Source organism: Aplysia californica, unplaced genomic scaffold, assembly GCF_000002075.1.
Source record: "Aplysia californica isolate F4 #8 unplaced genomic scaffold, AplCal3.0 scaffold00356, whole genome shotgun sequence".
Taxonomy (NCBI): Eukaryota; Metazoa; Mollusca; class Gastropoda; order Aplysiida; family Aplysiidae; genus Aplysia; species Aplysia californica.
In genome coordinates this window covers 407,056-423,373 of record NW_004797626.1, presented here as the reverse complement: position 1 = coordinate 423,373, position 16,318 = coordinate 407,056, and the positions used below count along the sequence as shown (strand labels likewise).

General features: G+C 38.7%; 1 protein-coding gene across 1 annotated transcript; it reads right to left on the bottom strand.

Annotated features, from left to right (window-relative positions):
* Positions 1-619: 619 nt before the first annotated feature.
* LOC101857348 (mitochondrial carrier homolog 2) lies at positions 620-15,903 on the bottom strand. Its single transcript, XM_005103046.3, has 11 exons — positions 15,743-15,903; positions 10,405-10,492; positions 9,559-9,665; positions 8,639-8,734; positions 7,610-7,667; positions 6,666-6,717; positions 6,031-6,090; positions 5,286-5,379; positions 4,622-4,654; positions 3,153-3,220; positions 620-1,991 (listed from the first exon to the last, which is right to left on the bottom strand). Exons 1-11 carry the CDS (start codon positions 15,827-15,829, stop codon positions 1,790-1,792), a joined length of 945 nt encoding a protein of 314 aa, XP_005103103.1. The 5' UTR covers positions 15,830-15,903; the 3' UTR covers positions 620-1,789.
* Between the last annotated feature and the right edge of the window lie 415 nt (positions 15,904-16,318).

Genomic DNA, 16,318 nt, shown 5'->3' with positions numbered 1-16,318 from the left:
AGACAAGATGTCTCATAAGGAAGAAGGAGCGAACCACACCAGAGTGCCTGTCAACCACCGGCAGAAAAGAGAAAAGTTGACACAGACAGAGAGACAGACAGAGAGACAGACAGACAGACAGCGATGAGGGAAATTGTTGGTCCAATTAAGATTACATGTAGTCAGAGCATGCCAAGATCAAGAACATCTCTCAGAGACATCTGCTATGAACAACGTGAGACAACTCTGGGAGAGAAACACAAGTAGAGACCATAAAAACCTATATATTTTCAGAAAGTAGAATGAAAGAATATAGGAAGTACAGCTCATTTGTGAAGGAGTTAAAATGTTTGGCAATTAAAAACAAACGTGATGAATGAACCAAAATAACAACTCCAATGACGGCTGATTAAATGGACCTTGACACCACTGGACGAAACTTATGGCTTATTTAATTAATCAGCCGTCCACACCAGGAGGTTTATGTATAGATAGTTTACATCTCGTTTCATGGTAATTTCAACATTTAATATCCCCCCCCCCCCCGCACAATTAAAGGATCACTAACACCACAGACAAAGACAGAGTCAAGAAAATGTTTGCAAAAAAATGGCAGAGAAAGCCGCTCTGCCTCACTTACTTTTTTTTTTGGGCACAGACCAGTGTTTTTGTTCTGTTAGTGTTAGTTAATAGGCCTGCCATTGCAGCAGTACCATAGAAAATACACAAAGCTCATGCTTAGTAAAATGTGTTCTCCCAAAAAACACATGAGTCCTTTACCAGCAAATTTCAGAACACTTGTAGAAACTAACTGACAACAAAACTGAGTCATAGAAAAAGACATCCTTAACAGACATCCGAGTTCAGTCTAGACATAAAAATCAGCGAAACTCCCCTCACAGCAACCAAACTAGACAAGTCAACAACTCTCTTTCAACATAACATGAAATGGTACAAAGGATCGTTTCACAGATTTATCACAAGATTTTATATCAGACAAGGGCAAGTAAATGCTGCTGACTCAAAGAATATTTCACATACCCTTCTTTGCAAACCAACATCATCCATGTTTGGCAAAACAAGCAAAAGAACGTCCGCTTATTACAAGAAACAGAACTAATAATTTCCAACCTAGAAAATAAAAGGAAAAGAAGAGTAGTTTCATGCTTGCATGTATATAGGTAAATAAAACATTTCAATAAACTTTTTAGCATCACCAAGGTTACAATTTGACATATTCTGTAAAATAATGCCCTGGTCTGTTCTTGGAGACAATAATCAATGATATGTTGGAAGGATTGATGGGATGTTGGTATTCTGACCTACACCCCAAACACAATCACAACAGGATGATGTCTTACAGTTATGATTTGTTTCATTCAAAAAAAGCATTTTACACTTTTTTCCTCCCTTACACTAGGTTCACAGGATGTAGGCTACTTTGCAAAGTTTCCGAACATCATTCGCTTCTCACTACGATGGACAATGGTCTGAACAAAATATTATGAAAAATAAGACAGGTAGAAGTCTTTGGTTAACAATTTAGCTCTAAGGTAATTCACATAATTCTCAGTTATTTACAAATATAATGCAAGCAAATAACACTTTTACGGGAGTTGTATGAATAAGCCATTTTCACAAGGTATTTTTGCAGAAAATGTGGACAAACTAATGACAAACAGTCTGAGTCAAACGGCACTGGTATCTGCACACCAGTTACCCTTGTTCAAGATGCCTCTCACATTTTAACAAAACCAGACACCCTTCCCTTCCCTCTCTGATCCACACACAGAACGACACTATAGCAGAATTATCTGAAAGCGGGAGAATTATGTGGGTAGGCAGCTCCCTGAGGCTGGAACTTATAGGCGGCCACACCAGTTGGCTTGTAGTTGTAGGTGCGCCAAAACGCGTTGGCGCCTCTCTTGATGTTGCCCTCTTGCGCCAGAGTGCGCAAGCAGTCCACCCAGCCATTGTACACAGGCATCATTGGGGGCTGGCTGGCTCGCAGTCTACGGAGGGAACAGTAATAATAAGATAAGATAAGATACATCTTTACGGTCCAGATCCTGGCATATTGGTTTGGTGTTTCCCCACATACACACACAAACATGCACACACACACAGTATGCTTGCACTCACAAACAGGCTCACAGTCATATATATACATAATATAAATGAACAGTGATATAAACAATATGTCTAAGAAGGATAGTGGGGATCAAGTGGTACGATCGAGTCACAAATGCTCAACTGTGGGAAAGAACAAGCCAAAGGCCAGTAAAGGAAGACATGCAGGTGAAGAAATGGAAATGGATTGAGCACACCCCTGACAAGCATCATCAGACAGGCTTTGACGTGGAATCCACATGGAAAACGTTAGAAAGGAAGATGAAAGATGACATGGAGGTGAGCGGTACAAGCGGAAATGGAAGACATTATGGAAACAGCTAGAAAAGGATGCACAGGACAGGCTTCGCTGGAGAAATGTGGATGGCCTATGCTCCACTGGGAGTTAAAAAGGGCAAGATAGAGATATATTATATATATATATATAAACAATAATAATGTAAAGCTTTTGATGCATGTTCTTTAAGTCCATATGAATACTTATAACAAGATATTATAATGACCTTCTGTATCTTTCTTTGTAACAGATCAGAAGCTAGGTCTTTTAATTCTGACTGATATTTTTAATTGAGGGAACAAGGGATATTTATTGTCCAAAAAGATGGAATTAATTTTTCTTTAAAAACATAAAATTAATAGTAATAATAATAATGATAACAATACAAATATAACAATAGTTATAATAGTAATAATGACAATAATAATTTTTCTTTCCTTGAACCTCTACAAAAAAGCCATGAAATCACCCCGGATTTCTAGGAATAGTTCAGATGGTGGAGCTTAACAGTGCAGCTGTGCTTACTCTCAACATGTGATGACCACAGCATAATAATTATTATGGTCACAGCTTTTAGTTTTACGGCACTTGCAACACAAATAGGCCACTTTAGCGCTGAAGATTAAAGGCGTTACGACTACAGTATAACATGTTTAAAAAAAATAAAGATGAGAAGATAAGGACAGTTGATAATTGATGGGAAAGAAGGAGCAAAGAAGCACTTGCCAACTACCCACTATCACAGCTATGCAGAAACTAGACTCACCCGCAGTTGTTGACTGCCATGATGTTAGTCACCAAGGTGAACGGGTACGTGAAGTGCGACACCACCAGCTGAAACGAGAACACAACAATCTTCTTACCATCCTCACAACCAACAAACAATTTCTAAAAAAGTGAACAAAAGCTTTAACAGTGTAGTCTCAGCATATGATACCACCACTTATGATCCCAGTTCGCATAAGACCCCACTGTTTCAAGAAATCAAAATTTTCACTGCACAAAAATTATCCCCCAAGATCCTGCCTTGAAAAAAAAAAGGATTAATTTAACCAACAAAAACCAAGGCACGAGCAGCCAATAAACTAAGTAGTGAAAATTAGCAGTCATTGTACTAAACGTTGCGTCACAGATCATCCGCTTTCATGAATAAGATCTCACATGCGTTTTATATCTTGATAAGTGGGTCACGCCAAGATGTGGAACTTGTTGACGTATTTCTTTTGCCCCAAACATCTCACTCCCATTTGAGCCCTCAGGCTGACTTACATCCCATGGAGGGTGGGACGGTACGGCCTCACTACAAGTTCGCATCAGATGGGATTACATCGAACCAAGAACTCGTTGATACTTTTGTTTCTCTGACCATCGCACTTTATTTTCCAACTCTGCGCCCTGTTTTTTGCTAGACATACTGGCATCCATATTTGTGGCCTGTATGATCGCTTTTGTGTACTGTGGTCATCTGTTGGTGGCATACCTGTCTTTCGTTCTCTGAATTTTAAATGATGCGGTCACGATACAGTGATGCTTTATGGCATGAGGGTAAAACTTGGTCAGTTATGGAAAGCTATAAATTTTGGACAGGTTAAGGGGAGCAGCAATGAGATTGACCTAGATCTTGAGATTCACAATTGGATAAGTTAAAACAGCATGCCTCATCAAAGTAAGAAGAGACCCTTATGGCTCGTCATCAAAGCGAACCACGATTTGCTCTTCATAAGTTATAAAAAAGGGGAGATCATTTTACCGACTGTGAGCCTTAACATAAGTCACAGCGGATTCTTCCCCCTGTTGATTCGCATCTGAGATCCCCATATTTTAATATCTCCCAAGCATTGGTGTCTTAAGCAGAGACTACTGTATAAGCTTACTCTCCTCTCAACACATTATTGATACCACAAAAAAAACCCTGTCCCTTTCTTCTTGCTCTGAGCTCTAGAGATTTTTTATCCTTTATCTGTAAAGACTTTCACAGAAACATCAGATAATATGTAATGAACTCATTGAAAGCAAAATTCTGTGTAAGTTTTTCCGCCCCACTAGAGGGCCAGACAGAATACCCGGTGTGTTCAGGGCAGTACAGAAGAAAAAAAAATTTCTTTTCTCACTCTACCATCCAAAATAATAACTACAGAAATAAAAACTAATAATGGCAATACGAAAAAGTGTGACATCTGGTTCTAATAAACATAGGGCAGAACACGAAAACCCATCCATGATGTAGACACTCACCCCACAGGCTGCTCCAGTGTACGATTTCAGATCCTGACAAATAAAAAAGGTTTTTCGACAAATTAGCATTTTACAAATAATTAATGCATACAGTAAAACATCCGTATAATGTACTCAGCTTAAAATGAGTATTATCGTCTGCACGTTCACTTTCTGAAACCTCAAATCCCATTTCACATTTCTACTCTTTTTTCGGCGAGATGTCCAGAATCTTGGGTATGTAGGGAGTATGTTATATCGAGATTTTACTGTAGCTTCAAATATAAACTTTTATCTAGATGGCCTACAATTTAAAATACTCTTTAACCATAAATAACAGTAACACAATAAAAATGCGTGTCCCTTACATTAGAAAGGGATTTCATAATTCTGTAAGCCATTTGGGAATTGCATTTCTGAGTGATCCGTAAAATTTAAATAAAACCTTTTGCGTCCAGAAACCAAAATAAGCACCAAAATTTTTTTTAAAAATAAATAAAATAAAAAGCCTTGGCAATAACCCCCCCCCCCCCAAGTCAGAGTCAAGCATAATAAACAAACCCTAGCAACCTGTGTCGATCCCTTTTTCTATCGCTGGTGCCATCAACAACAGAAAAAATGAGTGACTAGTGACATACAAGGTCAGTTGTCTGCCTTGTGGGAAATAAAGCTGTGGTCAGTTTACCTTCTCCTGGACCAGGTATTTGTTGATGGTCTGAGCCAGGAAGCTGGTCAGCCAGATGGTCAGGATCTCCCCGATAAGTCTCGGTATCAATCCCCTGGGGAGGGGGAGGGAGGAGGGAGGAGGGGAGGAGGGGAGGGAGGAGGGAGGAAGGGAGGGGGAGGGAGGAAGGAGGAGGGGAGGGAGGAGGGAGGAAGGGAGGGGGAGGGAGGAGGAAGGGCGGAGGAGGAAGGGGGGAATCAAACAAAAGTGAGTAGCTGACCGTATTTTCTCGTTAAACATCTATAGTTCTTGTCTCTCCTTTTTCTCTCTCACATTTTTATTCAACTGACCTATTTGTGTTGCAAGTGCTGTAAAAGTATTAAGTTACTAACCCAAACTAAAATACATCATTACAACAATAACCATTTTATGATGGGGAAACAGAAAAGCAACTGATCCACTTGGTAAAATGCCTAAATTGCAAAATAAAATTTCTCTTAACCCATTCGTGATAGCTCCTGTACACCCTATGTCCAACATTGTGTGCCAAAATGCCGTCCTCACGTACAATGTACGTCCTAAAATCAACCGATTGCGGCAATAGCATGGACCTTACTTCATACACCATATGGGATTTTATAACTGCACTACAATAACTTTGAACGTCTTGGCTAGCAAACACTGGGTGCGGTAAAAGTTGGAAAAACCATACGCCACCAAGGGGTTAACAAATGTGAAAACCTAAACAATAAGACCATGCACTTACGAGAAAAATCCCAGGATACCGTCGTGCTCATAAATTTCTTTTACTGAAGACCACACAGTGCTGAAATTGAGAAAAATAAATTTACAAAGATATTACAATTGTTTAGATTTCTCGTTTATTTTTTTTACAAGTTATGATGAAGGAAAAAACACAAAAAGGATTAGACAGAGAACATCTCATTTCAGTCAAGAGTGAGAAGTTGTACAGGTATACACCACTAAGATTTTGTGAATATACCTGAAATTTACATTGCATTTGCAAAAAAAACAAAAAAACACACAACTAATATGGAGTTACATAAAACAAATTTTTCAAATAATGACTGTTTTTTCCCAAGAAAAAGTCACAGAAGTAATAGGAACCCCCCCCCAGGAAAAACGGCATCCCTTGTTGTATTGCATAGATCAAACCTTCTGTCAACAGTTCATTTGCACCCCTCTGCATTAATTACATATTGGTATTACAGTGAAATTAGGCTGCTATATTATAATATTAAAAAATCATGAATTCATAAAATCTTAATATTATGTAAACATCTAAATTGATCGAGTTGACACTAACTGGACCCTAGCACTAATCTTGAATCATCAAGACTAATATTAATCTCAAAGTGAGAAGAAAGAGACAAAACTTACTTGTATTGTGTCTCCCGGCCCACAAACTGCACCATTGACCTCACCATGATCACTGGGGGCAGAGGAGGACAGAGTGTTCATGACTGCATGATCAGCACTATATTATGCCCTGAATGTGATTATGATTTAAAATGTGTTCCCTAAACCGCATGTGTCAAAATCAAGCAAGGGTTTGACCCTGCCAGTCACCGGGGCTGAGAAGGATGCAACACCCAAGCAGAAAGACGCAGACACTCGATAAAAATTATCCCTTCCAAAGAACTGAACTAAACTCAAGTGTTCCATGTTCGTCGGTGAAATGCCTATCGGCTACACCAAAAATGATAGTACAACTCCAGCCCAGGCACATAATAGATGGCAGTAATGACACACAAGTTAAGGCTCCAACAATGACACAATAAGTGACCGTTCCACGACAACACACACACAGCTCCAGCAAAGCGACATAACAACCTAACCCACCAACAGCATAATCATAGTTGTAAACAGTAAAAAAAACCCAACAACAACAAACCCCCCCAAAAAAAACAAAACAAAAACAAACCCCACTCTATCCACATTGCAGGTCAATATGGAAGACATCTGCCAAGTAATCTCCAAACTCTTCACACACACTTTAATTAACGCAATAAATTAAAGTTATTCACAGCAGATCTGCATAACTAATGTGAGAAATATAACACAAAGATCTCTAACAATGGTAACAAACCAAACTCAGATTGACATCTATAGGCTTTGTGTTCCAACGTTCTTCGTTAATTCTGTCCTGACGGAATTTCCCAATTTTTCTTTCGCATTTGCAAATCCTAGAGGAACAGTACAAGAAAACAAAGAATACATACGAAAACACAATGACCTCAAAGAAGTTTTCAACACGTTTTTTCGTGAACTAGTTGACAGCCAAGACAACATAACCATTAACCTTGACACAACAAGACGCTCACCATGGAAGGGATGGCTGACGATGACACCACAGCATCGAGCTAGAGTATCCTCTGACGTCTGGTTGGTGGTGCGTGGTGGTGGTGGTGGTGGTAGTGGGGGTTGAGGAAAGAGGTAAGACAGAAATTTATCAGTGATATGGGACCATTTTGGAAGCCTTAATAATAATAAATGATACTAATGATAAATGCATGTATAGGGTGTATTTCCCCCCTCTACAGCATCTCTGCACTTTACTACCAATACTACCCGAATATACCCTAAAACATTCAGAAACATTTTTTTTTGCTCCTTCGAAACATACAGCGCAAACATTTACTTAACCATTCATATCTCAACCATACAAAGAAAATGCACTGGAAAAAAATATTTTCTATGAGGTGATTCAATGTTGTATAGATTTCAAGCAATTGAAAACATTTTAAAATGTGGAAGTATTGTCCAGCAATGTGACCTAAAGTAAGGCAGTATTGTGTAGTCACAACCAGTCCAAGTTCTAAACATACAGTAGAGTCCACAAAAACGAAACATGTTTAATCTGAAAACAGCGATATACTGAAAGAAAATAAAAAACTAAATTTTTCCTCCTTGTTTTATCTGAGCAACCTCTATAAACCGGAAACCCTGCTAAAATTAAGAAAATCTCATGGTTCTGCAGATTTCAGTTTAAGCGGACTCCTGTATGTTTTTGGGATTTTTTCCAATGACAAAGCTAAGACGACCTCTACTACAACCAACAACAATGAACAAACGACTCAAAAGTTTCTCTGATTAAAGTTGCTTTGAACCTTAAGCTTTAGTGTTATCATAATGAGATCAACACCACAAAATAAAATATTTGAACAATTATGCAACAAGTGGAAATATCAATTCCAGTTTTTTATATCCAGCGAAAACAGTCACAATTGAATAAGAAGTAAACAGTGGCCCTTAAAATTATTTCATGTGTCACTAGCATGCATAAACACTAATAATCTTCAAAGTATAGTAGCAAACACACCACAGCATTCATAAAACCAAAATGGGTCTACCTCCTTAGCAAAGTTTTGCAGCCATGGAACAAAATCCTCGTCCTCTGGTTTCACTCGTTCACCTTTAGGTTTCTGATCTCTAAGAGCTTTGAATTTCTGAAACATTAAAAAAAGATACTTCCAATGAATATCTTTATAAATAACAGATACTGACAGTAATTTGGATAAAAATCAATCCAGGTTGACTCAAACTTAAAGGTAGGGTAGATATAAGAATAAGAACTAAAAATTAATCAAATTCTTACTGAATGATATGCCAACAGAAAGAAGCAAACTTTTAACCTAGATCGCTTGGTCCTCATATTCTTTGACATCTTGATGTCTCAAAAGGTTTGACTAACTTTCAAGAAAGAAATCAACACTTCAAATATATAGACACAATGTATTGCCAATTTTGGAGAGAAAAAGGACAGAATAACAAAAAAAAGACAGAAAAGATAAACATTCTAGAGAGCAATACAATGAAGCGTTATCAGTGGGCTATGAAAATATTTTAGTAACAGAAATCAATTCAAAGAACATTCCCATTCCTCTACACCATTACAGGCAATTACGTGATCTATCTTTGTTGCAAGAGCTGTAAAACTCACACTTTTATAAGAGAGAGAGAGATAGATAGATAGAGAGAGAGAGAGAGAGAGAGAGAGAGAGAGAGAGAGAGAGAGAGAGAGAGAGGGAGAGAGAAAGAGAGAGAGAGAGAGAGAGAGAGAGAGAGAGAAGGAGAGAGAAAGAGAGAGGGAGAGAGGAGAGAGGGAGAGAGAGAGAGAGAGAGGATGGGGGAGCGAGGGAGGGAGGGGGGGAGAGAAAAAGAGAGAGAGAGAGAGAGAGAGAGAAAGAGAGAGTGAGAGAGTGAGAGAGACAGAGAGAGAGAGAGAGAGAGAGAGAGAGAGAGAGAAAGAGAGAGAGAGGCATGTTCTTACATCTTGAATGTTGTACTGGACCAAATTGCCCAGGGTACCAGCCAGAACTCTTGGAAATACACCGCGGTACAAACCCCAAAATCCATCCACATACTTGATATGTCCAACTGCATAATAAAAAAAACAAGGAAATGAATGAATAAAAGGTGTTTTCCAAAAAAGAACAAAACTGAAGTTGAACAATTCAGCAGTAGTAATACCGCACACATTGACCCTGCAGAAACTTGATGAAGATTTCAAAACTTTTGTGGTATGATTTAGAAGTAATTCATAACATCTGATGATTTTTTTAAAAATCTAGAACCCTGAAAATATTCTCGACTTCACAAGAACTAAAAAGCAGTTAAGAAAATGATTGCTTTCAACAATTACATACCGAGGATAGCAGATGGCATTAGTGGTGAAAAGAATAGTACCAGTCATATTTTTTTTTGTTTCATGGGGAGGAATTCCGTAACGAGCGACCACTAAGAAACAAAGGGTTAGGGTAAGGATAAAAGTAAGGGTTAGGGGTAGGGGTAGGGTGAGGGTAAGGGTAGGCCCAAGGGTAAGGGTAAGGGTTAGGTCTCTTTTTTAATGTGTTTGTTGGGGTTGTTGCTTGTTACGGAAGTCCTTTCAATTCAAGGGCATGTCACTCACGTTTAAGCTCTGACATGTACCAATCTGCAAGGCCCCCACTCCCAAATCACCTCTTTTTTCACCCTTCCTCTTTAAATCCAAATTTCTATCAAATTCACGGCATAAATGTACCTAAAACACTGTTCAAAAGGGTAAAGCAAAATAATTTCTCATTCATAAAGGAACAATATTTTAAAAAGAATGAAATAAAACACATCAGTCACTTACTGTACTTGAATATGTTTGGGTATGTCATGGTCTGTTTGTGGAAAAAGAATGTGGTTGATACTTCAGGCTGCAGCGGCTCATGGCCCATCTGAAAAACAGCATTCAATCCCATCATCAACATAAATCTTGACTACGCAAATTGGTAAAGTACTATTATATTTTCACAAAAAATCCATTTATTCATTCATTCATGGTTCCTGATCCCAAAATCATTTTTTTAGACAGCTGGAGGGAAGTGAGTATTCCCACCCAGGGTAGGAATAACAATTTTTTTTGTTATTCCCGTCCGGGTCGGATTACTTCTCATCTTTCCTATCTATCTAGATCTAGTTTTATAAGATGTTATACAGTCTGAATGCCGACCTCTAAACCTGGGGTGAGAATTAGACATATTTCCACTGGTACGCCTCTACAATTTTATGCTGGGTCTGGATATATTGAGCACATTCAAACGAGAGTGCCAATGCTAAGGGGGAAAATGTCACTTTAAGCTTTTGAATGCTTACCTCTGTTGTATCAAATCAATCTCAATGAAAGCAAAGAAAAAGGCCAAAAAAATATGAATATGAAAGTAGAACTAAATTAAGCGCACAAGAACACCACACCTTAGTTAAAAAATGGCTGAAGGTTCACAAGGACATAAATTCATTTAGTTTTCTTCTATCCAGGTGGGAATAAAATTTTCTTCCATGGGGGGGGGGGGGGGGGCTAAAATAATTTTATATTCCCACCAGGGGAGTGAGAGAATCAGAGAAAATCTTATTTCCACCCCTACAAATTCCCCTGTCGAAGACGGAATTTTTTTCGGGAGTGCTTATTTAGGCCACATATGGCCTAAATAAGGTAAGGGAGGGGGGTTTAGCTTATTTAGGCCACACATGCTCGAACTACCCTTTTCAGGCAACTGAGTTCGTTCCACTTTCATAATGGTGCACCTTTCTCATTTAGTACGGTTTTGTCTCAGTGTACAACTTATAAATCATAACCATAATGAATATTGTAAAGAACAAAGCACAATACGCAAAATTTTGCTCACTCCCAATGGTTTGAATGAGGGCCAGATTTTTCCTTCATGGAGGGGCAAAAGGGGCACACTTTGGTCAAGTGAAAAGGTCAAATCCTCCGAATGGACTTCCGGGTTAAATTTGGGGTATAAAAAGTGTGTACACTACGTGGCTGAGTCAAAGTTACACTATCTTTGCCTGAGTGACACTCTCTCGTATTGTCTCGTAGTAGTACATGTAAGCTAGTAGGCCTAGTAGTAGTAGTAGCAAAGATCGTGTAGAGAATATTTGGTAGTAGATTCTATCTAGTAGGCAGTTTAGTGAACGTGCTCGCAGCACGGCAAATCGGCCTCGATAAGCCCCGTAGACTTTTGTGATCGGCCACGAAGCCTCATGTTTTGATGGATCTAGATCTAAACAACTCAGTGTTATTCGCACTGCCACATCCGACAGGCCTAGATCTACATTTTTTTAAAAGGAAAAGAAAGATCATCAAAATGGTTGAATTCGCGTGAAAATCGATTCGGTAGAACTAGAACTATTAAAATTTGCTTCTGAAAACAAGGCAATTTTTATACGAAGGCCATTTTTATAACTCGATGAAATAAAAACTACTGGCTGTGTACTGTGTTATTCTGTATAAAAATAAATTATGAAACTTCAGGACGTATTATTATTTTCCAGCATCTTTTGACGCCTGAGCTGTAGAGGTTGAAGTTTTCACAACACTAATAGATCTAGTAATAGGCCAGGTAATAGGGCTTTCCGTAAAAAATGCATAGATCTACAAAAGCCGAACCACCGATTCGACCAAGCACCTCGCTCTCCCCTGCACACTGTGATAACGTGTTGCTTCGGTATCGCATTATTCAACTATTAATACGTGCGGCTATGGTAATTGGGATGTACTGACTGACAAAAAATTCAGTTTTGTTTTTATTTTACCATATATTTGACTTTAATAGTGCAGACGATAGCAAGATCTAGATTCCCTGTCTAGAATCAGTAGTAGCAGGCCTATGCTAGAAGCAGCCAGAGAGCCTACAACTGCTAGATCTAGATCTAACTTATTATTGCTATGCCTTTGGGCTTTGGAATTGAAATAAAACGAATTGCACAGTTCTAGTTACTTTTAGATTCAGCAAGTAACTGTATTTCCAGAGTTAATAATAACAAATCTTAGCATAACAATCACTTTTACTTTTATTAGAATAATTAGATCCAACTTTTTTTCTAAAATCTGTTTTGCGCAAACTTAAGATTTTCTCTACTTGTAGAGCTCAGAATTTACATTGTAAGCCTCTGCTCAGTCTTTTAGTATACATAATAAAATACACACACACACACACACACACACACACACACACACACACACACACACACACCTATATATATATATATAGAGAGAGAGAGAGATCTATATAATAATTTTATGTTGTTTTCGAGATAAACATGTATTTTTAAAACTCTTTTTTTCAACAAGTCATAAAATCAAATTGTGCCATTTTCTTTGAAAAGAATAGCATTAGCAGTGGACTTTTTAGACAGCGAGTCTCTGATTCAATTTTTTTTTTTTAATATGCTAATCAATGAAAATTGCAAATTGATAATAGTTTAGTCCTGAAGAGAATAGGTGGACTCCGGGGTCTGCAAAGCGAAATACTAGGTTTTAGGATGTGAACCCCGGAGTCACCGTAGTGAAATAAGGTTTGGTTTAAGTAAGGATTGATGGACCCCGGGGTCAACGTAGTGATAAATAAGCAGGTTTAAGGTGGACCCCGGGGTCTACCTAGGGAAATACTAGGTTTTAGGACAGGTGGACCCGGGGTCACCGTATTGAAATAAGTATGTTTCTTTAAAGATTGGTGGACCCCGGGGTCAGCGTAGTGAAATAAGTAGGGTTAATTTTTAAAGGATTGGTGGACCCCGGAGTCACCATAGCCGTAGAGGAATAAGAAGGTTTAATTAAGGATTGGTGGACCCCCGGGACACCTAGATTAAACCTACTTATTTTACTACGGTGACCGCAGGTTCCACCTATTCTAAAAACCTAACTAGCATTTCGTTAGGTAGATCCTGGGGTCCACCGTAAACCTACCTATTTCACTACGTTGACTCCAGGGTCCACCAATCCTTAAAATTAAACCTACATCTACATGTACTTATTTCACTAAATTGACCCCAGGGTCCACCAATCCTTAATTAAACCTATATCTACTTATAATTTCACTACGTTGACCACGGGCTCCGCCAGTCCTACTATAAAATAAACTGAGATCTACTTATTTCACTATGTTGACCCCGGGGTCCACCAATCCTTAGTTAAACCTAGATCTACTACTTATTTCACTACGCTCACTCCGGGGTTCACATCCTAAATCCTAGCATTTTGTTAGGTAGACCACGGGGTCCACCTATCCTTTTGGCTAGATAGACCCCGTAGTCCGCCTATCCACTTTCTTGATAATAACTGAAAACAATACATGCCAGTTGTCATGAATAGTGAAGAAAAATGATGGAAAAAAAAGACAATGAGGTAGACTATAATTTATCAAAAAAATTGCAAGTGCAAGTGAAGATCATAAAATAATTTTGTTATTTTCTGGTCATCTTTCCCGGTTTATAAAAAAAATTCAGTGGGCCTACTACTAGATCTATGTCTCTGAAGAACATTTTACTTGCCTTTATTAGCTTTTTTCATGTACATGAAAGCATAGAATATATAGTTTCACACAAATATATGCACAATACTTTGAAAAAGAAAGATAAGGTCATTGTTTTTTTTACGGAATCCGTTTTACGTTGAGAAAAGCGCTAAAAACAAGTTAAAAATTTTTAAGAATGCCCATAATATTAGTCTTAGGAATCCGAAATTACTACCTAGTTGGCTTACTCTTTAATAACCATGAGCAGTTAAGAAAAAAAAAGACAATGATATAGGATTTGTCTAAATATGACCATTAGCAATAAAGATTTTGCCCATTTTGTCCAATTATCCTTGCAGGTAAAATCACCCTGCACTGTACCTCAATAAGCACAAAAGGAATATTTCTGTGACTTTGTATAAAGGTGTGGCCTAAATAAGGTAAGGGAGGGGTGTTTAGCTTATTTAGGCCACAGGTGTGGCCTAAATAAGGTAAGGGAGGGGGGTTTAGCTTATTTAGGCCATATGTGGCCTAAATAAGGTCACCCATTTTTTTCTGGCTCCCTTGCAATTCCGTTTTACAGGTTTGACTGTAGATGACTTTTGAATGTTAAATAAGCCCTTGCTTAGGGTTCAGCAAAAGATTTACAAAGAAACTCACTTCAAATACATTCCTTACGTCTGACGACAACCATGAGGGCTAGGCCAAGATAGGAAAATCTCTGAAATTGGCCTACTAATTATACTACTATCAAAACATCCTGAGAGGAGAGGGGAACATCCATCCCAGCCTGACTTTGGGAGGGGAACATCCATCCCAGCCTGACTTTGGGAGGAGAACATCCATCCCAGCCTGACTTTCACTACTTTCAGTCACAATTCTTTCCCTGCAGCTTGCTACCTTATTTTCTTGAAGATTTCGAGTCAGTCAGGTCCACATACCCAGCAGAGCATCATAATGGCAGAGGGCCCTCTTCTCCTATTTCCCAGCTAAACGAAGTCCCTTTGGGGGGCTTCATTTCACATCTTGACAACTTCGATACTGACACCACACACATGCCTATCTCTCAGAAAGAGAATAGAGTTAGACAAGCGGATAATTTGAGAACGTCAGGAGTACGCTATTGGGCGATATTTAATTTAGAGTAAGCAACAGCCATCTTGTTTGACGTCATGACATTGAGGGATTCCCACTTTTTGTTGTCAGTCATCGTGGCAACACGACCGCACCACGGCAGCCGGCAGACTCGGATTAGATCAATATCTAGATTCTATTTTCTTTGCAACTTGCAGAACTGTGCGGTTCGGTTTTCTGTGACTGTGATTGTGCTGCACCCTTCTTCTGCCCCGATCGTTTCTGATGCTGTACACTAGATCTACGTAAATTGAGAAGAAGACTAAGAGCTCTAAAGTAGGCCAACGTACGTCGTGCGGTTGTTGCCACCATGATTGACAACAAAGTGGGAATCCCTCAATGACGTCAAACAAGATGGCTGTTACTATAAATATTGGCCACTGGCGTACTCCTGACGTTCTATAAAATTATCCGCTTGTTTGAGTCAGTGCTTTTGTCAGGTGCTGGGTCAAACTTTGACTCAAAGACAGACCTCATCTTTTCATACATTTACAAAATCATGACGTCGATTCAGATCAAGAATCTAGGGGAAATATTAGATCTACTTTTGGTTACCTGCATTAGTACTTTAGCATACCCAAACGGGTGCAGCACTGCCGTAATAACGGCGCCGCTTCCGTATTGTGCTAGAGCAAAGGCCATCTTCTCAGTTCAATCAAGTTGCAAAGAAAGTTGTTACAAGTTGTCGCCGCTACCACTTTCCACTTCTTCGTCGGTCAAAGAGCAGTTGCCAGATATTTCTGATGCCTTGCCGAGATCCGCTAAAATTGACAAAGCAACTTCGTCAAAGTGTGCAAACGAAGTATTTTTAAAAATTATTGTTCGGTGCGTCTTCTCATAATAATCTAAGTTATAATGGGTTTGGGGGGTACGTATTGTTTTTCAAATAAACTGCGTCAAAATAATAAGACGTCTTTGACCCCTCTAAAAATCAATTTAAAACATCACCCACTTTCCGTGATAGCTAGCCTGCAGTACAGCGGCATTAGCTTATCGCTATAACTTATGACCAGAGACACTATACTCTCTGCTATAATATAACTATGTTATTAATTTATTTTTTGTGTGTGTTTTTAGAAAGGTAATCTCTCTCTCTCTCTCTCTCTGTCTCTCTTTCTCTGTATATATATA